This window comes from Hemicordylus capensis, chromosome 2 (genome assembly GCF_027244095.1).
Source record: "Hemicordylus capensis ecotype Gifberg chromosome 2, rHemCap1.1.pri, whole genome shotgun sequence".
In the NCBI taxonomy this organism is placed as follows: domain Eukaryota; kingdom Metazoa; phylum Chordata; class Lepidosauria; order Squamata; family Cordylidae; genus Hemicordylus; species Hemicordylus capensis.
The window spans coordinates 102,785,016-102,807,916 of NC_069658.1; the positions used below are offsets into that span (position 1 = coordinate 102,785,016).

A 22,901-nucleotide genomic window follows, 5' to 3' on the forward strand; every position below is an offset into this window, starting at 1 on the left:
TATGGGTAACCCAATGATGTTACCTGAACAATGTCTCAAACATTGTTAAGCAGCTTCCTTTGGTATATCCAAAAGCAATACATTTGTACTAGATAGATAAACCCAAGGTGTCTTCAGTGAGCATGATTTCCTGCCACAAACTTCTGAGCATGGATATTCAGGGAATACAGCAAACTGCACAGTCGTTACTATGTTGTCTTAGGAGTTGTGGATGGCCCACTCCATTTCCACCCCTTGGCTGCAGAGCATACTTACCGGGTGTCCCTTTGCACTACCAATGGGGAGCAAGCCAAAGCGGCAGAGTTTAAAACAGCTGTAAGTACATACATACATGGACAGTCATATTTGCAAGGCGTATTCCTAAGGCCTAGCCTGGCAAGGGCCAGCTCTTGGAGGAATCCATGAAGAATGTTTTCATACTATATGACCTCAACACTACTCAGATACTGGGCTGGCTTACATGAACCCAGCCTCCACCAGCCCCTTACATGTGATGAAGGGAAAGGACATGCCAAGAGTGTGCCTGCCCCAACACCATTAGAGGATGTACTGATGTGTGCACGGTATGTCCTTTAATCGTGTGTGAAAGGTGTTCTTCAGAAGCTTTTCTTTTAAATAGGGCTTTGGAGTAGAGGGGCGAATCACATGAATACTACTCACACATGATTAATGAATGTGCCAAGAATATATCAGCATATCCTTTAATGATGTCAGGGCAGGCATATTTTTGGTGCTACCCCACCTTCACTGTGTGTAGTAGGCAGATGTTCAGGTGAACCAGCCAACTGTTGGTTTGCTTAGTGGAAGTTGTTCAAATTACTAGCTTATCAGTCAACAGCATGATTTTGTATAAAGATTTGTTTATTTGTTCACACAAAACAGGTTTATTGTACTTATTCATAAATGAACATATCTTACATTCCATAGTGTCTTTCATTTTTCAGTACTTCAATTTGTTTTTAGTGCAATCTTAGTTATTTCCTTTTCCATCATCTTGAGCCATGCCACTGTTATGAAGCTGAATGATTAATTCCCTTGCACCTACATGCCTTTAAAATAAATCAGTTCTATGTAATCTTGTAAGGAACTATCAGAAACAATTCTTTCCTTTTCTCCACTAGACGTAATGTGCAAACACATCTAAATCCCATGATACAATTCTTCAAACATGTAATTACTAAGAGCAGAATGATTCAAGAGCTAATGCTGCATAAAACAAGTTCAGACTTATTTTTACCATTTGTTGCAGACCATTCTACATGGAGTGTCAGTGACCTTCATGAGAAATGCACTTTTAGTGCTTTGAGACTAGTACAAACTAAAAATGCCACTGGAAAGAAAAATTACTCTTAATATGGGTTACAATACAATGCTACAGCAGCAAGATATTTGTTAAGGCTGGTCACAATTATATTTACCATTTCAATATAAAAGCACTGTCAACAACAGTAAGGTATTTTTAATAGACTGATAAGACTACAGGGAGTGATTTTCATGCTTAATTAGAATACTTAGTGGCTTACAAACTACACCACATATAGTTGTGCAGTAGGGCTGTTTGTGCAAATGCAAGAATTGTACAAACAGTTGCACACTAGATGGCCATATATCACACAACTCTATTCGTACAATTTTTGTGTTTGCACAAAGAGTGCTATTGTGAAACTGTGCACATGTTTCATTGTAACACACATAGAATGTCGTGCAGTTTGTGAGCCAGCATTTGTATACCACTTTTGCAAAGAGGTTCACATGTATTAACTTGATGTAATCCTTACAGTGACTCTGTAAAACAAGGAAATTATTATTCCCTATTGCAGCTGGGAAGTGGAGGCTGAGAAGTCATGGCTTGCCTAAGGTGACCTAGTGAGTTCATGGCAGAGGCCAAATTCAAAGTGAGGAAGTCCTAATCTGCAGTTCAGTCTCTTAGCCACTAGTGTAGACAAACGTACATTAATTACTCAGTTGGTCCTTAATCCATACTCCTGGATGAATGTGTGAATAGTCTTCATTGAACAGTGAGGTAGCATCACGTGACCTGAAAGTTCTGTCTGTGATTCTGTGCAATAGAACGATGGCTGCAGCGATCAAGTGATACATACATTATTTTGCCAAGTATGAGGAATTGCCAAATGACATAATTATATGTAGCACTGCAACAACTCTGAAGATTTTTATAATCTAACTATACTCAAAAACTCCTACCTCAGAGCCAAGCCAGTTACAGAAGGCAGGCTATGGGCTATATAGGTGGCTGATTGAACCTCACAGTGCATTCCTCAGTGCATATTTCCCATTCTGATTGTGGGTTGGAATGTCAGTTTTCTAGTTGTACTGTGTTCATGGAGCTCTAAGTCTTTACCATGAGATATCCTACCCTCTTCCAGTGTCCTGTCACTAGGTCACACAAAATGAGAGTAGTACTGTACAAAGCAAGTACAGCCGTGCCAGACTAACAGAGGTCCTGCCATTTTGTTCAGCATGTGGATAGCAGGCATCTTAACACAAGAAGAATGTAATTCAGCTCAGAAATTTTGTGTAGTTAAAAAAGCAACACTTCATGACCTTACAACCAATCTATTTAGTAACAGAAGTATAGAAGGAAAATATTATATTTGAAAAAAAGCTCAGTTGATACAGACAACCTTTTACCAAATGGTAACTTATGTTGTACATGTAATTACTTGATAACCTGTTTACCTTCTCCCCCAGGCTAGAAGGAAGGAGAATTTTTCCACATCCAGTGCAGATTGGTAGTAAATGATTATCTGTATCAGGTTTGCCATTTGTTCCTCATTAGGGCCTTTCAGTCAATAACAAAACTGGGTAACCAAAAGCAAATGACATATGCACAAACTAAAGGTTATCTAAAGGAGTAGCTTTCATCATCATACTCCAGTTCATCTACTTCATCATCCTCTAGAAGTCCATATTTAAATTTACGATATACTGTGCCATCTTGGCCCATATAGACAATATCATCATCGTCATCGTCATCATCATCTTCATCACGGTCCTTGTATTCAATCACTTGATCTTGATAACTGCTGCCCTGGTAGTGGTTACTTTTGAAAGAAGTGAGAGCCTTTGCATTATCTGTCAGCTTCTCATATCTACCTTGGTTAACTGGCTTGGGTTTGGTGCGTGACCTTCTCCATATGAAAACAATAGCTCCAAGGGTGAGGATCAACAAAATCAATATGGCAGTAACCAGAGCTGTCATTTTGCTTTTCATCTCAGTGGGCAAGTTCATGGTGGTACGTACTATACACTCATCTGGAAAAAAGAAAATGTAAAAATACCCTTCATATGTGAATGTATTCACAAGAGGAATCACACTTTGGGAAAAATCTGAAAAATCTTTTCTCTCCAGTTGTAAATTGGTCACTAGGATACATCTAAAATTTATCTGTACAGCCACATAAATATATAGGTAGACAATTCTTTTTCACACAATACTAGGGCCATACACATGATATCAGAGAATCAACAAGTAAATTAAGAGACCTGGTCTTATTTAGGAGTGTATTAACAATGAACCATTTCATTTGAAAAAGAATGTCTCAGTTCATCAGCTATTAATATTTCCCATTCCTAGTGATGAAACACCAGTGGAACATTTAGGGTGTGCTTGTGCTTCCCAATGCTGCTTCTCTGCGACAGGAAGCGGGAGAAGAGGCTTGGTTCCTTGCCAGAAAGAGCCAGCGTGCCACAGGTGTACTTTTCTTCACAAATGTTTACCCCCAGTGCACAAAGGAGTGGCACTATTTAGATCTCGATCTCTCACTAACAGCAGGTGAGGTGGTAAGCCTGTGTCTGGACTGTACCACTTCAGACTGAAGGTAGTGGTTCACATGACAATGCTTCTCCATGCAAAACATTTCCCTCCATGAAGATAGCTAGCTGCAAGGAGAAGAGATGTAGCCTTTTACTGACATGCTCGTTTGCCCTCCCCTTTTCTCTAGTTCTCTAGCTATACCTCCCTTTTTCTCATGGGGAAGCATCCCATCATGTGAGCCCCCACTTGCTGGCTGCAGTGCTATGGGTCAGAAACGGTTTACCACCTCTGTGGTCGTTTGTGAGAATCCAGCCGCTCACCGATCCAACTGGGTGGCACGGCTTGTTTGCCCCAGCCCCCTGCAAAGGAGCATGGACACGCTCCGGGGGTGGGGCCCCGGCAATATGTGGCACAGAGCACTCGCGCCAGGGCAGTCTGTGATGCACCTCAGGTAAGCATTTGGCTTCAAGGAGGAGAAGTGGATCCCTTGGGGCTTGACAGATCAGGGATGCCGCACAGCCCCTCTTCTCTGCAAAGCGACATCTTTCCGTCTGGCTTGCCAGCATCGGAGGGGCGGCATTAGTAACAGAGACCTGACCTTAGGTCGGCTAGGAAGGGCGGCGCCGGCCTTGGAGCGAGGGAGCCACCTGGAGCCAAGGTGCTAACGCCATTGTCGTCTAGGTCAAGGCGGCCACTCTCGCAGCCGGCCTTCTAGGAACCGCACTGTGGTGGGTGGAGCACCAATCCCAGCTGAGCGCCATGTTGGCACGTAAAGAACTATGTCTCAATAAATGTGGCCAATTTCACCAAAGAATCTCATGTCCATGTCTCCTTGGGTCTGGGTGCAACTAGGCACATGTGATGTGATGTCTTTGTCTACCTCCCCTAATGCAAAGAGGCTGTGGTTCTCATGCTCCAAAGCCACTGGGAGGTCACACTGCAATTGATCTAAAGGCTCATTTAGCTTGGAAGTACTCTAACATTAGGCTTGAAAATTATGTAGGCACAGCCAAAAAGTGGCACTTCATGAAGCGGGTATCACATTTCAAAACTCCTTACCTCAAGATTCTCCTCAAATTGTATGTAACATCTGCAGGCCTGGGCTGCTACCACCAGGGTTATGCAACAAAGCAGGATCTGCAAGGCTATGACACTCACTAGTGGGATTTGATCTCAGATTTTTTTTTAAAAGTGCCACACATGCAACCATAAAACATTGCCCTCCAAACCCTTCAGATTAATACCTCGCATTTCACTGCAGTCACAACACTCCTGCGCTTCCAGAGGCTCAGAACTCTTGCAGCATGGCAGACAACGATTTTCATCCAGATAGATTTCCATGTTAGCAGGACACACAGTACAGTTGAAGGGACCAGGTCCCTTGCACTCTATACAAGTGTCATGGCATCTTTCACATCTTGGTGGCTCCTCCTTAAAATTCAGAACACAGGGTGGGTGGGGGGTAAACCTTGGGCTTTGCAGCAAAATGGTTTTGTTTTTTTAATAAGAAAGAGATAATGCATGAAATTGGCTGGCTCTAATCCATCTGTTAGTCAGTGACTTGCATACCTTTCTACAGTGCTTCTGTCCATTTTAAAACATGTTCTCCTTGCAATTATGTTTACTACTTCTTTCCGAAGGAAGGGGGGACCCCCAAACCCACTGGCATATGAACATTTATTTAAGATTTAGAATTATGCAACGACTTTACTAATAAAGTGATGAGGGTTTTAAAACAAAAACTGGGAAAGCACAACACCTCATCCTGTCCTGTTAGAAACCAGCCAAATCACAGCCTTAGATAGCGGTATAATTCTCTGCTGCAGTTATTTTACAAATAGACATGCTCTCTCCTGAACGGTGTGGCCACTGTTGTCAGGAGCATTCCAAGACTGGTCTTTTAGCTTGCTTCTCCACTGGAATGGAGGGTGTGCATTCTCACATCGGCTGAATTCACACCAAGGTCCATGTGAGATACTGGGGAGCACTTCACATATGATTAGGGTTTTTCATTGTGCATTAAAGCCTAGCCTGATTTATGTCCGGGGTAAAAAAACATCCACTTTTGGCATCTGTTTTTGGGGGGGAAATTCGAACTTGTAGTAAAGCCTTGTAGTAAAGCCTGCTGTCTGGGAAAGCTCCTGGAGAAATAAAAAGCCATTTCTTACCTCTGTACATGGATCTAAAAATACAGAGTAATGCAAAATGGAGGCAAATGTTAGACTGCCCTGAGTTTTTATTACCTGAGAAGGACTACAGATGTGAACAGAAAAAATTGATGTGGCTGCTTAAAACTGACCAGATGGTAACTTCTTTTGAGCCATAAACTAGCCCCTCTATTAGATTTTGCTTAGGGTGCTTTCAGATGGTGAACTACTGTGTTGAAAGATGCAAGTTATTGTCAGTTATCCACTTTGCATCCAGACGATATGCTTCCCTATCCTGCAGTTTCTCTTTTCATTACAGATTGGCAGCAGATGGCCAGCAGATGGCACTACAAATTTGCGCAAATCATCTGGATGCAGAGCAGATAACTGAAAAGAACTGGCATTTTCAAACACAGCATTTCTCCATCTGGAACGATTCTTATATAGGAACCTGCAAGCAGAAGAATTATGAGTGGCCAGTATACACAGAGAATAATTCATTACAAGAAGATAACAAGATGTCAATATCTGGATCACTTGGTGAAATATTTCAGAAATAATGTGAAGTGGAGAATGTAAGTGTATGTACCTCTGAGATTTTGTATTCTCCTACAAAGCATTCTGAGTTGCACATTCCAGCAGCAAAACGATAACTCCACACACAGGACGTGCAGCTTAATGCTCCCTTCCCTTAAAGGAAACAAACAAAACAATTTAAAAAGACGACAGAGAAAATTACCTAACCCAGTCTGACATAGTGCTATTACTCCAGTCCCATTTAATGAATAAATGGCATTGATTTTCATGAATATACTGAGCATCCTGGATTCAAACACTGGTAGAACCTAGCTTGGCTTATGGAGTGCTATTTTATAATTGGTGTTTTCTGCTGAGATTCTCCAGGTACTTAATATTGCTACAGGCTGGAAGGGATTTCATAAATACACACATTGATACCGATGATTGACCAATTGGAGCTACTGACTTACATGTACATGATTCATCTTGTGCTGTTCTCCTAAAGTATTCTAAACCAAAACTGAAATATAAATTTTAAAAAAATTGACTTTACAGACACTATGGTGAGCATTTGAGTTACACAATACTTTAAGATCGTGGTTGTAAGACCCACTCCTAAAGAATCCTTCACTTAGGGCCAAACCAGACAAAATAGCGATTGTGTGACTGGGATCTGTGTGTAGGGATGTGCCCGAACCGAGGTTCATGCACCGGTTTGGCACCACGGGGAGGGGAATGGGCAGCAAGGTCTTTAAAAAAAAAAAAAAAGGAGAGAAGATACTTACTTGCTCTCCACCACCACAGGCAGCTTCCTGCTGTGGCTGTGCTTCTCACAAGTAGCCACACACAACACCAGCACGATCATGCTGTCACCACGTGCAGATACTTGGGACAAGTACCGCTGCAGCAGGAAGCTGACTGCAGTGGCAGAGAGCAAATAAGGACTTGCTCTCCTTTTTTCAAAAGATGCCACTGCCCACTCCCTTCCGCACGGTGCGGAACCAGTTCAGATCTTGTCTGAACTGGTTTGGTGTGGAACTATTTCTATCTGTGTGCTTGATTTTTATAATGAACATGGCCTGACATACTGTATAATGTTATGCATGCAGTGGCATGCAACATTTACACCAGGGGCATAGCTGTGCAAAAACGCTCTTGTGCAACTGAGAAAACGTTGCGTTCCACTGCATGCACAACATTGTGCAGTATATCAGCCCTGGTTTTCAAGAGAGGGCCCAATCTTGACTGGTGCACATGGAATGAGGGGTTTGAACACTTGCCCCCCCCCCAGTCCCAATCCAGATCAGGCCTCCCACAACTACTATTTGCTTCCATTGAGCTGCTACTGCAGCAATCGCAAAATATTAGCCAGACAAAAAGAGAAGAGCTGCTGAACGCTGATAATGATTTTGCAACGTCATAACATCTACGTCTGTATCATACCACTGCAGGAACTGCAGGTTGGATGGCATCTTTCACAGGTGTATTTGTCACTGTCTGCATAGTAATGCTCAGGGCAGGAGCTGACACATTCATTCTGGGTGCGCAAAAGGAAGAAATCTTCATCACAAGAGAGACAGTCTGTGGATTCAGGTCCCAGACACTCCTTACAGCTTTTGTGGCATCTATCACAAGAGCCAGAGACATTGTTTGTGTAGTATCTGAAACAGACAAAAAAAGGCAAAGGTTTGGGAAATACCTGCCTTGCAAGAAAAGGGTGTTTTCTCTATGATCTCTTTGTACTTTGCAAAGCCAACTTGTTCATAGATAAAGGTAAAGTGTGCTGTTGAGTCGGTGTCCACTCCTGGTGACCACAGAGCCCTGTGGTTGGTTGTCTTTGGTAGAATACAGGAGGGGTTTACCACTGTCTCCTCCCATGCAGTATGAGATTATGCCTTTCAGCATCTTCCTATATCACTGCTGCCCAATATAGGTGTTTCCCATAGTCTGGGAAACATACTAGCGGGGATTCAAACTGACAACCTCTGGCTTGCTAGTCAAGTCATTTCCGATAGATACTGGGCATTATTTGTGTTTTGTTATGGTCCTATTCTGTCATGCAAAATCAGAAGGGCGGGGGGAAGAAATTTGTGGGGAAAAGGATATGAGTGAGAGGTCCAAGTGTTTTTTATGGATAAAAGTTCATGGGCAGGGACCAGTGTTCCTTCTAACAGGGATTCCCAGATGATGTGGACTACAGCTCCCAGTATCCCCAGCTGCAATGGCTTTTGCTTGGGGATTCTGGGAGTTGTAGTCCACAACATCTGGGAATCCCTGTTAGAGGGAACACAGGCAGAGACACCTTCACCTTTATATTTATTTATTTACCTACCTAAATTCTATACTGCCCAAAACTTACATGTCTGGGTGGTTTACAATAAAAACACAATTAAAACAAAATGTAAACAGTAAAACAATTTAAAACTTTAAAAAGTTAGAAATATTAAAAGAGTAAATCGAATTAAAAGCCTGGGTGAACAGATGTGTCTTGACTGACTCTTTGAAAGTTGTCAGAGATGGGGAGGTTATTATTTTTACAGGGAGCACATTCCAAAGCCTAGGGGCAGCAATGGAGAAGTCTCATCCCTGAGTAGCCACCAGACGAGCTGGTGGCAACTGTAGATGAACTTCTCCAGATGATCTTAATAGGTGGTGGGAATCATGGTGAAGAAGATGTTCTCTTAAATACCCAGGGCCTAAGCTGTTTAGGGCTTTATAGGTTATAACCAGCAGCTTGTATTTTGCCGGGAAACTTATAGGCAGCCAGTTTAGTTCTTTCAATACAGGGGTAATATGGTCTCTCTGAGATGACCCAGAGACCACCTTCGCTGCCACATTATGTACCACCTGCAGTTCCTGGACTATGTACAAAGGCAGCCTCACATAGAGAACATTGCAGTAGTCAAGTCTGGCAGTTGGCAGCATATGTACCACTGTTTTGAGGTCATTTATCTCAAGGAACAGATGCAGTTGGTGTATCAGCCAAAGCTGATAAAAGGCACCTCTGGCCACTGCCTCAACCTGGGACACGAGGGAGAGGTTTGTGTCCAGAAGCACCCCCAGACTGCGTACCTGTTCCTTCTGGGGAAGTGTGACCCATCCAGAACAAGCAGATCAAAATCGTCTCCCGGGTTTTGACCCCGCACAACAAGTACCTCCGTCTTATCCGGATTAAGCTTGTTTGTTATCTCTCATCCAGCCCATTACTGTATCCAGGCAGGCATTTAGGGTGGTTATGCCTTCACCCAATGATGCTGACATGGAGAAATAGATTTGGATGTCACCAGCATACTGATAACACCCTGCATCAAATCTCCTGATGATCTGACCCAGTGGTTTCATGTAGATGTTAAACAACATCGGTAACAATATGGAGCCCTGAGGGACACCATAGGAAAGTCCAGATTTTGAAGAACAACAGTCTCCAAGGGACACCATCTGGAACCTGTCCGAGAGGTAGGAGCGGAACCACTGCAAAGCGGTGCCTCCAACTCCCAACCCCCTCAGACGCTCCAGAAAGATACTATGGTTGATAGTATCGAAAGCCTCTGAGAGATCCAAAAGGACCAACAGAGTCACACTCCCTCTGTCGATTCCCTATTTGAGATCATTCATCAGGCCGACCAAGGCAGTCTCCACCCCATAGCCCACCCGAAAGCCAGTCTGAAATGGTCCAAGGATGGTCCAAATGACAAGGATGGTCCAAGAATGTCATTTCTACAACTTGGTCAAGTACACTTACTTTTTAGAAAGGCTGTAATACTGGTGGATATTCTCCACCCTTTTCACTTTCATCATAGTTGCCAATTACTAGGAATATTAACTCTCATTTTTATTGAATATTTCCACACACATTCAGGTTGTACCTCTCAGTTACTGGAGGACACCCAGTTACAATTTATATCCAGTACAGCTTTTAATCTTAACCAGGATCTTACCCAGATGTGCAGATCTGCACACAGCCATGTCCTTGCTTGTACCAGTCTGGGTGGCAGGAGAGGCATTGTGTGCTGTGCTTCCCATAACATGTCTCGCAGTTCCTGTGGCAAGGGTAGCATTGGCCTTTATCTCTGTCCTCGTAATATCCATGGGGACAGGCATGCACGCAAGTTGCATCTGCAAAAAAGAACAGCATCAGACTTTCTATATTGATATTGATATCAATATCTATATCTATATAGTATATACATACAGGGATCAATTTCCCCACCAGAGTGCAAACATCAACATAATCTGTATTAGGATGCAGGAAAACAAAATCTCAATTCTGAAATACGTATACATCTTTTGACGGGTGCCAGGCTGGCTATTATTGGTAGAATGTAGAATCACCTCTAGTTCAGTATTAACTGACTAGCAGTGGCTCTCCAGGGTCCAGACAGGAGTCTTTTGCAGTCCTACCTGGATACACCTGGAATCATATGCATGTTCTACACATGTTCTACACAGATGTTCTACTAATGAGCTACAGTTCTATACCCTGCTGTTTCTAAATTGTTATTTGGTTTTATGACTTATCTATGACTTTTTTTTTCCCAAGAGGGAAGAAATGTACACAATCATTTTGTCAAAAAAACAGAGTATTTTTATTCTCTTTTGGAATGATAAAGTGTGGGACAATATACAGCCTTATGCTTTGTCAATAATGATTGAAGCAAAACAGACTTTTTCGTTGATCATATGCACGATGAATATTTGGGGAAAGTATCTGCTTGATATTTTGGCATATTAGGCTCGTTATAAATAATTAAAAATGAGGATGCAAAACCAGCTGATATTGTCACCACATTTTCTATTATTAACAATGTATGTGGTTCCCACTGGGTTAGGATTCATCAATAGCTTGCAAAAGTCTTTTGGTTGAGTTGCCAGGTACTATCAAGTGAATGCTGGAGGCAATATAGCACCAAAGTGCAAGGACAAAAATGGAATGCTCTGGTGTTAAAAAGTCCGTTCCCTAGATAAAATTATATTAACAGGTCTTCTTAAGTAGAGGATTTGGGACCCATGCATCCTGATCCAGAAAACCTGTCCACTTTGCATGGGCTTTCCATTCTTTTCAACTGATGGTTGTTTTCTCCTGTGTTTAAGGGGCTGGAGAAATCCACTAGCAGAAGAGCTCCATTTGTCCTTCAGAGCACCCATAGGACTTTGGATCAGGGTGACCAAAATCTACATGTTATACTCTAATGGTTTTTCCATCAACAAGTAGAAACAATTGGAGACAAGAGGAAAATGCTTACTGAGAAGACGCCATGTGCTTGGGCAGCCGAGACACTGATCTTCAGCGGGGCCTGTGCAACCCAGACATTTCCTGTGGCAAGGCCTGCATGTCTTGGTCTGCCCATCATAGTACTCCAGGACGGAGCAGTGCTGGGGCATTTCACAGAGGCCACGATGAGTCATCAACAGGCCTTCATCACAAGTAAGGCAGGCAGTGGAAGACAAGCAAGTCTGGCATGTCCTGTCACAGTCTGGAATGTGAAAAAATAACAAATATTTGACCAATTATTTCCCTTTCTATAGGCTCCTATAACAACTTCTGCAAAGTTATCTGATTCTTGCTAGCCGGTTTGCACTGTCCATCGTTAATCTCTGACTTTCGCAAGTAGCCTTATCTTGTCCATTGAATGTAACCTATAAACCTTCTAGGAAGGGATCACGCCACTTCTATATTTTGTGCAACCCCTATCAAGTTCTTGGTACTACTGCAATTAAAGTAGGAACATAGGAAGTTGCCTTATTCTGAGTCAGTTATAAAACACAAAAAAGAGGAGTACCTAATAAATGTTAAAGTATATTATATTATCAATGGTAAGAGAATATGTGCATAAGTGAGGAGTAAGTATGCAGTGTACAATATCGCAATGGGTAATCAAACAAAAATCAGAATGCTGAAACAGACAAATAGTTGAACAATGTGAAGTAACCCAATGAGTGATGACACAGTTATCAGAATGCTAGAAGAGACATCTGGCTGAGACTTGCAGCGCTTATGCAAGGTTTCGAATGCTTCTTCAGTCAGAAATGTGTCTCTCGAGTGCATGGTAAGAAGAGGCCTTCTTACTATGCACTCTCGATGTGGAAGCTTTGTACACCTCAATACCCAATGAGAGTGCTGGGGGTGCAGCAGAATATTTTTTGTCACAAAGGAGCAATCCATCACCTCCATCACATTTTTAAAAAAAGATCTTCTAGATATTGTATTAGAAAAAAGTTATTTTAGACATGATCAGGATATCTATATAGAACATGGAGTGGCTATGGGCAGTAAAGTGGCTCCATCTATAGCCAATCTATACATGTCCTTGTTGGAACTGAAATACATCCTAAATCCAGAAATGAAGCCCTTCTTCCATGACATATACTATGGGAGATATAGTGACAATATTTTTCCTTTATTCAAGGGCACTACTCATTCTTTTGAACAATTTTTAGAATGGATTAACTCTGTGGATAATCATATCAAGTTTACCAGTCATGTCCATAAACTATCTATAGCTTTTTTGGATGTGTTGGTGATACAAGAGGACAATCATCTTAAAGTTTGCAATTTCAGGAAACCTACTGCAAAAAATGCTTATTTACATTACAACTATCACCCAAGACATTTAAAAACTAATTTACCATACGGACAATTTTTAAGATTGGATTTTCAATAGGAAACCCTTAAACTCAGTACACAATTTGCATACAGAGGTTATCCTATTAAAACTGTCCATGCAACAGCTATTAGAGCCTCTCGGAAATCCAGCAGGAAAATATTTGGCCTATGAAAATATGAACGCCTCCAGAGACAAAAGGAGGGACAAGATATTTTGGTGTATGGAACCCACTTATCTTACCATATCAAAAATATTATCTTGAAATACTGGCATCTTATTGAACATCTACCAGGCTGCAGCCAACACCCAAACCTTGGCTTCAGGAGGGGCCATCTCTCAACCTCAAGAACCTACTGGTCAGAGCAGACATTGGGCATACTTTAGGTCCACATCCTTCACAGATCTTGGGTACTTTTAAGTGTGGTGCATGCTCATCATGCAGGTATATATGAGAAGGCTCATAATTTTTTCATTCGGATACAAGCAAAACTTTTACTTTTCATACGTTCAGAACATGCAATACTAGATACATTATCTATATGTGTTTATGTCTGTGTGGTTTGATATACATAGGCCAAACCACTCAACCTTTGAAAATTAGGATCCAAGAACATAGGAGCACATTTGAAAACAACACAGGAGATACTATTCTTGTAAAGCACTTTCATGAATATCACCATTACAGGGACTAAGTCATGATAGTTGAGCAAGCTCAATCTTATAAATTTCACAGAATAAATATACAAAAATTATTGCCTCAGAAAGAAATGAGATGGTGGTTCCTTTTAAAGAGTGTGTTCCCTTCAGGTTTAAATGACAGCTTGGACTTTTCTGTATTTCTTTGATGTCTCTTTAAGAAGCAGAGTCCTAATAGATATTTAAGAGCACTAGGCAAAGTTGTTGGTTCACCACATCTTTTCACTTAACTCACAGTGAGCAGCATTGCCTTTGAGAACAAGAAGCTTGGGGATTTGCTTAGTTCTTGTGGTGGAACTGTAAGTTTGCTTCTTTTAAGATGTAATTCATAATTTATACATTTGTTAAGAATAATATAACAAAGATGGCTTATTTAGTACATGCATTTTGTTTCTTAGTATCAGACACATGAGAGCCATTGGAGGTACAAGACTTTTCTGAGCTCTGCTCCTTGAATAGATAACCAAGTAAGTGTTGATAATAAGATTATTGTTCACTTTGTATTTGTACTTTTGGATCTTAAATTATCATATTAGTATCTGTATTCTATATTTCAAGAGTCTATTTAAAAATATTTGGAGATCAAGAGACACATTTCTGACTGAATAAGCATTCAGAACCTTGCATAAGCGCTGCAAGTCTCAGCCATTTGACTCTTCCAGAATCCTGATAATTGTGTCATCACTCATTGGGTTACTTCACATTGTTCAGCTATTTGTCTGTTTCAGCATTCTGATTTTTGTGTGCTTACCCATTGGGATATTATACACTGAATACTTACTCCTCACACATGTATATATTCTCTTACCACTGCTATTATAATTTACTTTAACATTTATTAGGTACTCCTCTTTTTTGTGTTTTATAACTACATTTGGTACCTACCCTTCCCATTTTCCATTATTCAGAGTCAGACCATTGGTCATGCTAGCTCACTATTGTCTACACTGACTGGCTCTCCAGGTTTTCAAACAGGAATCTTCCCTACCCTGCCTGGAGATGTCAGAGATTGAACATGGGACATTTTGCTTTCAAACTAAGTTGCTCTGCCATTGAGCTATGCCCCTCCTCTATAGCTCCCCTAGTAGCTATAGATCTATTTGTAATCCTAATGAGATATTTGAAGTTGATGAAGAGGAATAGAAGCCGTTTGCTTATTTAAACAGTAGGTGACATGATGCACAAGGGGCCACTTCACATGAACATTGGTCTACAGCAGGCCTGCTCAACTTACGCCCTCCAGCTGTTTTTGGACTACAACTCCCATAATCCCCAGCCACAGTGGCCCATAGTCAGGGATTATGGGAGTTGTAGGCCAACATCTGCAGGAGGGCCAAAGTTGAGCATCCCTGGTCTACAGTTACCGCTACACACAATAACACTGAGAACTCTGGCATGGATGCTCCCACCCCAACATCACTTAAGGGATCGTAGCATGTCCTTTACTTGCATGAGAGGAGTGATCATCCAGATTGTCCCTGTACATGCACTAAAAGGCTTTTATACCATGTGTAGAGGAGCGATTTGGATGATTATCCCACTCACAGAGTAAAGGATGTTCTGCAATTGTGTCAGCATGTCCTTGAGTGACATTGGGTCAAGCACATTTTTCCTTTGCTGTTCATGCACTCTTTAAGATGTGCCATGTCTAAACTAATATTCATTGAACCTCTTCCCCCTGATGCATCCTCCTTCCCTTAATTAATAGATGAATATTTCACTTCTACATCCAAAAATGATATTTTTGGAGCATTGTATGGGTAAGAGTTACTTGCCTTCATAGAGTCAACCCAGGCTCTTGCATTGCTGCTTGAGTTACTGATATCCTTTTCTGAGAATGTGAAATTCCGCTGCATGTATGTATCAGGAAAGACTAAATTCTGCATTCACACCTGGGGGGTTTCCAAACTAACTGCTCATCAGCAGCAAAATGCCTCCGTTTGGGCAAGTCGCATTTGGAATGTAAACAGCAGGGGGAGCAGTCTTGCAGCAACTAACAACCCGAAAAAACAGCAACTTTTTCATGCTGGATATACGACATCCTTACTCTGTATTGCAGTGGTTAAATTCACAACAACATTGGAAATGTGAACAGCACCCTGCTGTCCATATAGGGACTATGGTTACGACACAGGGAGTGTGGAAGCACACTTCCGAGATTCGTCCTGACCCCGTTGTAGGGTCTCGTCTGGAAATCGCCCCAATGCAGAATTACTTGTTGAAAGGCGGCAAGGTCAGATAAGTGAATCTACCATGCAGATTCACATAAGCAGATTCACTAATTTACATGTAGGTGGGTACTTTGGGCTCACAGGAACCCTTCCAGCAAAGTTTTTAAACTTGGGTCCCTAGATATTGTTGGACTACAACTTCCATCATCATCAGCTGCAATGACATTGTGACTGGGTATGATGGGAGTTGTAGCCCACAACATTTGGGGACCCAAGTTTGAGAACCCCTGACTTTCAGCATACAAGCATTTATTACATGGTACACAGGTATGTGCCCCAGCACACAGCTGAGAAATTACTTATCTAAACACTTGATTTTCATAACTTGGGAGATCTGCTTCTGAACTGAAAAATACCTTGACAGTTGTCGGTGTCTTCTTCGTAATAAGTGCCTTCTGGGCATTCTGCAATGCACCTGCCATTATACAGCACAAAGGAGGAACTAAGGCACTCTGTGCAGTCATCAGAATCTGGCCCATCACATTCTCTGCAGTCTTCATGACAAGGAAAGCAGCGGACAGAATCAGCAAAGAAGTGAGACGGGCAATCCTGGAAACACTGCGCATTGTGCAGGTAAAATGGAGGCTCACACGCTTTAAAGAAAGAGTGGAATATATCAGGATACACAAAGGAAAATTTGCATTTTTTCCCTACTGTCTATGCCATAAAGCTTTACCACCACCCCTGGCCTAAATGGCTGGAACAGGTCTGGAACTCTCCTTGTGAAACTGTCATGAAAGCAATGGCTGCAGTCAAGTCTGAACAGAAGACCTACTTCTCCCATTACTTGCCTCTCTTTTTAGGCACAATCAGTTGCAAATGCTCATGAGAACAGGCTTCCCCATTGACTGCTCTTAGGCGACAGCACTATTGGGTGTCAGAGAGAGAAAATGTGGGAAATGATAAAGTCTTTCATATGACTGTTTAAATGGAGATGTATTGTTTTTATATTTAATATCTGTACTTTTTTGTATTTTAACTGTGCATTGCTTTAATTATATTGTAAACTGCTTTGGGATTATTTTAATGAAAAGTGGTATAGACATCGAAAAATGAATGAGAATGAGTGAATGAATGAGTAAATAAATTCCTGCTTTCCTCAGCTTCAGAGAAACATGACAGTACAAACCCATCCAGTGGCAGAAGATTAGCATCTTAGTAGCCATGAGAACCACAAAACAACAAGTGAACAACAGAACAAGTGAAACGATGGAGACAATTTAACACAGAACCCTTTTCAGGCAAGCAAATCTGTGGTAACTGAATGCACATAGCGGGAGCAGAATTCCAGTGGCAGGCAAGTAGACTCTTCAAACAGGCCTTATGTACATATAGATGTGTAGGTTTGTCCATGTGATCAGGGACTCTGCTTTTTGCAGGCTTCCCACAGCTTATGTATGTATAGTTTATATGTGTATGAGGTCTGCTTACGCAGTCTACTGAATGCCTATAAGGGCAAGGTCTGTTAATGTGACCTTGATCTCCATCTACGTCTACAGATGTGTTGACTGAAAAGCAATTTAGCCCTTTCATTTTTATGAGCCTAAGCATACTTAAGTTATACAGAGCTTTTCTTCTGGCCAAGGAGAGGAATAGGTCCCATTCCCCCCCGCCCACCTCCGCAAACACACACAGACATCTCACAATGCAGCATCTCCCTGCTTTCTTTGGCTAAACATGAGTTGTGTAGGACTCAAGAACTTGCTTCCAGAATTTTTAAACATTAGCTGATCTACTAAGCACATCTCAGTATATACGCTTCTTGTTCAACCTTAGAAGAGTTTTCCAGGTATACTTTTTGTTTTTAACTGCCCTGTATATTAAACATTCACAGCAATTTGGATACAATTAATGTACAAGTTGACATTTGAACCTTGGAAACTTCCATTGGATTTTAATTATAACTGGATATCATCATGAGTAAAATGATTCATGATTCAAATGGTTCAGGGGTATGGAGCTATATGCTTTAACCCCCAAGCTGTGAACCTAATCTTTAGAAGGAGTTCAGTCCTATCCATAATAGGCCAAATCTAATTTCTTTGGTCAACTATACCAACAACCAACAGTACCACAGTCTTGGACTTGTATGCTTTAAACCACTGCTAAAATGCAGATTGCATCCCAAGTTCCTGAATAAGATTTATCTAAAATATTTTGACATTTTACATATGGTGAAAGCAACCAGCTTTTGGAAATGGCTTTAGATTAGGATACATTGATAAGTTTTGATGATTAGGGACTGGGGTTCTTATTGGAATCCCAGCCCCTAGTAATTATTTTCTTTTAACTGAAGTTGATCTTCAGTTTATTTAAATTAGCAGGAAGTGATTTCTTTCATTATACAACTTTTTCAGATAAATATACATAACTCTAGGAATGAACTCAAACTGAATACAGCTTCTGCAGCTTTCATGAGACCCATCATCATTATACTTAGTTATCACAGATGGACACCTTGCATTCCATTGCATGTATGGATAAAGTACATCTTCTTTTGCTACTGTATCAGAATATGCTACTGCATCAAAACAGCAGTATTTTTTATGTGCAGGAAAGTATTGGAAAACCAAGGCTATAACATGGAAGTATAAGTAAGAAAGGGAAGGAAATCAAATAAATGGCCTGCAATATGAAGGGAGTATATGCAAGAATACTGAATATACTTTCTGACACTGAATAAATATTTCAAGCTGGGGGTGGGGGCAGAAATCCAGTGTATGTTTGTCAGTAGCTGAAAAATCGTAAGAAATACCTATTTTCTCACTTATGAATATATAACCATGTGTTTCAAAAGATACCAGAGCGGCACATTTGCAGTCAAACTACATATTTTTTTGTGAAGGTCTCTGACATGCTGATGTGTGACACCCAATCTATACAAAGATTGGCACAGGCTACATGGCTCCTGGGTGGACTGCACACTGATGTTACAGAAATCCACACAGCAGACCTGGGAGATAGACCACAAAGGACGCCAGACCTAAATAAAGCATGAGACCATTTACCCCCAGCACGACTTCCCATGCACAAAACACCAAAATGAGAGGGCAGGGAGCTCCCATTCAGCTAAGCATGCTCTCTGTATTTCTAGATGGGTATGATTCTCTGTAGTACCTTTACATGTGTTGTTATGAATACATTCCTGACAGTTCCCAGGGCAAAGCCCACAAACTCCATCAGCGGCAAAGTGCTTCTCTGAGCAGGCCTTTTTACATTCCCATTGCTCTAGGAACAAAGGACTTTCACAGGACAGACATCTGGTGGCATTTCCTTCACACGTACTACAGGGCTGGCTGCATATTCTGCAAGTTCCATCTTCAGCAAAAAAGCCCCTAGAGTGTTTAGAAACAAAAAACAAAATAAACCCACAGATCAGAACATGCTGGAATTCTCAGGAAATTAGAAAATGCTTTATGGATGAGCCAAGAACTTTAAGAAAATGTTCACTGTAGATATGGTTGTTGTGCACCATACTTGTTTCCCTAGACACTGGTGCAGTTTCTTCATCTTCTCATCACTACAGTACTAGACATTCTACTGGTCTCTAAGGCAACAGGAGTCACAGTGAATTTGGGGACATCTTGGCTTCTGCTTTGCTTTTCCAAATACCTTATTTCTCTGGTTGTTATCAAGAAAGGCCTGTAATGCAAGATAATTGCCATACATGTTTCCAGGGTGCTTTCTAGATCGTGAGCTTTAGCGCAGGAGGAAATGCTTTAAAATCTGATGGCTACCCCTAACCGGCTTCAAAACATGAATAAAAGGAATAAACTGGTTGTTGCATGTTTCATAGCAAAGCTGGGGCCATTCATATTCCCATTCTTCATGCAGTTTGACAACTTTTTTCAAAGCAGGGACTGTTCATAGGGCATGCTCTCCATGTCATCCTCCTGCCCCATTTTGGGCCAATGGGGTTGCAGATGGGGCAGGGATGCTCCCCCTCATTCCTATCCATGCACTCACCTTTGGGCAAGTAGCAAAGGATGACTTGACAGCATTCCCTCCCTTCCCTTAAATCCCCCTCGCAAGGTGAATTAACACAAGAGCACCAGGCTCTTGCAAAGACAGATTGATAGAGATAGATCGATAGAGATAGATCGATAGACAGACAGACAGATGCCGATGGCAGAGGCTGAGAGGCAGGGAAAACCACTGTAATGAAGGATTGGGGTGTCCAGCTGTTCACAGCCAGGGTCCAAGAGTGGACTGGAGAGGCGTGCTGAGTGTTGAAGGCCTGCTTGGCCACCGCTGAGCAAAGAAAGTGAACATTTTTCTTCCCTGTCCAGCCATGAACCCCCATCAACTGCAAGGCCTGAACCATAGTAATTAGGATGGCGAGGTGCTCTGATCAGGATTTTTGCCTGGGTAGCCCAAACATGGGGCACTTTCTCCTACTTGCTGCTTTGCCTTGCTTCACAAGGCCGGGTGGCGAGGAGTTGAACAAGCCAGTTATTCCCCCAACTCAGAAACATAAATCCAATTGGGGCAGCCAAAAGACACACATGCACACCTTAATGGGCTAATCTGCTCCACCAGCGAAGCCCAGCTAACACACCCTTCTGCTGGTTCTAACTCCAAGGGGTGCAGAGTTATTCTCTCAGGGCTTCTTTTAAAGTGCCCCAGCAGCACTTTTCTGTCCTCAAAGGAGTAAGTGGGAAGAGACATCCGTTTCATAAAATCCAAATGGAAGGAGATATTACTGGAACCGTTGCGCAAGAGCACTGGGGAATTCTTTTAAAGCCAATTGCAGAGGGCTGGTTGCTTTGTGGAAGAACAGAAAGAGATCTTGATTGTCTCTCTCACACAAAGGTGAGAGATCTTGATCATCAAGACAAAAGGCACTGTGAGGTCTTGCTGTCTCTCTTAGGGCCTCAGATTCTCAGGCCAGAGAATGAGGAAGGCGGTGGGGAGGAGAAGAGAGGAGAAGGACCATGTGGATGGAGAGAAGCATCGGAGGGCAGGCACCCTTTCCTGGTCATGCTTGCTGCTGCTGCTGCTGCCCTGGGCCCTGCATCACAAACATGCCCCTCTCCCCAAAGGCACCAAAGCTGCTGAGATAATAGACTGGTGGTGGTGGAGGCTTCCCTTCCCAAGCAAAAAGAAAGTGAAGCTCACTAATCTCCAGACAGCGCCCTCTGGGGAGGTTGCAGGAGAAACTCAAGCACTGATTTGCACGGGCTGCCCAACTTCTGTGTGCTGGAACAGAAAAGAGGCAGCGAGCTGTAAGCCTCCCTCTGCCTCCCTCCACATTGGTCCAGGTCCCTTTGAAAGTGTCCTGGCAGCTATGAAGGGCCCCCACCTCTCCCATCGCCCCCCCACCCCCGGACCAGTTTCCGGGGGGGGGGGGGTGCAGAATGAAAGAGGCTGATTTCAAAAGCTGAGAGGCAGAGATTAAGATATATCCACTGATATAAATTGTTGTCTCAGCAGAGTCCCTCCACATGACACCGGGGGAACCCTGCATACTGTTCTCAAAATGAAGTAAATCAGCTACTATTTTCTCACACACATACAACTCGTTAAACCTGAAATGTCAATAGAAGATCCAAATACATGCCGTGGCTGTGCGAACGGCACCAAGATGGTATCAAAAGCCAGATTGTACGAATGCACACCAAGCCTATATGCAGTGAAGCAATTTTAAGTTGCCATCTGGAAATCACCCAGGAAAGTCACTCAGCTTATCCATAGGGATGAAGACAATGAAGAAAGGGAGGAAAAACTGCCAAGAGAGAGTGAGAGGCGAGAGGTGAGAAAACACTGAGTGCTGAATAGAGAATAAAGATTCTGGCTCACATGATGTGCAAGTGTAATGGAACTGGAAGACATTGGCACCATGCCAGTGGTTGTGCAAATGGTGTCCTCACAGTTCTTTCCATTTCCAAAAATGGGAGAAACCACAGGGATGCAGTTTGTGCAGCTACCGGTCAGAATAGCAGTGCCCCTGCAACTGTGTACATAGTGGTGCTGCCAATGTCTTCCAGTTCCATTAGTCTTGCACATCATGTCAACCAATGGCTTTCAGCTTCAATAAGAGGAGACCCTTCCCCTTCCAAACCTACATGGAAGGAAAGTCGATACATATTTATCAGTAAGAATGATGTATGGTGGAAGCCCTAAACCAGTTTAAGTCCATTGTAGGCATACACTATTCCAGTTATGGCCTTCATGAGGCAAAGTATTGGTGGAGTGTTCCCACTATGGCACACTTTTTGATAGTTATATCTACAGCACTATTAGATTTCTGTACTGCCTCACCCAGATGGCTCTAGGCAGTTCACAAACATAAATACAAATAAAAAACAAATAAAGAACTCATTAAAATAAAATTAAAACCAGTTTAAAATAATATCATTACTCACTAAATCCAGGCTAAAAAGATATGATTTAAGGGCTCTTTTAAAGGCTGCTAAAACTCTTTAACATCCATAGGGAGTGCATTCCAGAGCCCAGAAGCAGCTACAGAGAAGGTCTGGTCCTGATCACTGCCAGGCAAGCTGGTGGCAGCCATAGATGGACCTCTCCTGATGACCTTAAAGTGTAGCGGGGATCATACTGAAAACGGCACTCTCCCAGATAACCCAGTTCTAAGCAATTTAGGGCTTTAAAGGTAATTACCAGCACATTGTGTTTTCCTCAGAATTATATCAGCAGCCAGTGCAGCTGTTGTAAAACAGGCATAATATGGTCTCTCCAAGAAACCCCGGAGACCAATCTGCTTGCTGCATGTTGAACTAACTGAAGTTACCGACATACAAAGGCAGCCCCATGTACAGCGCATTAAGGTAGTCAAGCTGAGAACCACAGTGTACATACTGTAGTACCAGATTCCCCTTTACAGGCATGCCACCTCAATGCAATTTGAATTGGTTCCAAATCAGTTTAGCCTGGTTCGACACTCAGACTGAACCGGGGGCCAGTT

The 22,901-nt window shown here is 42.2% G+C and overlaps 1 protein-coding gene across 1 annotated transcript in view; it reads right to left on the minus strand.

The window, feature by feature from the left end:
- Positions 1–865: 865 nt before the first annotated feature.
- Positions 866–22,901, minus strand: part of PCSK5 (proprotein convertase subtilisin/kexin type 5) — a 440,322-nt gene continuing 418,286 nt past the window's right edge. Inside the window, exons 30-37 of the mRNA XM_053294459.1 lie at positions 19,094–19,311; positions 16,333–16,569; positions 11,688–11,918; positions 10,383–10,560; positions 7,888–8,105; positions 6,515–6,615; positions 5,023–5,209; positions 866–3,276 (exon numbers count right to left, since the gene is read on the minus strand). Coding sequence (XP_053150434.1) covers positions 2,864–3,276; positions 5,023–5,209; positions 6,515–6,615; positions 7,888–8,105; positions 10,383–10,560; positions 11,688–11,918; positions 16,333–16,569; positions 19,094–19,311 — 1,783 coding nt within the window. The 3' untranslated portion in view covers positions 866–2,863. The remainder of the gene's footprint in view (positions 3,277–5,022; positions 5,210–6,514; positions 6,616–7,887; positions 8,106–10,382; positions 10,561–11,687; positions 11,919–16,332; positions 16,570–19,093; positions 19,312–22,901) is intronic.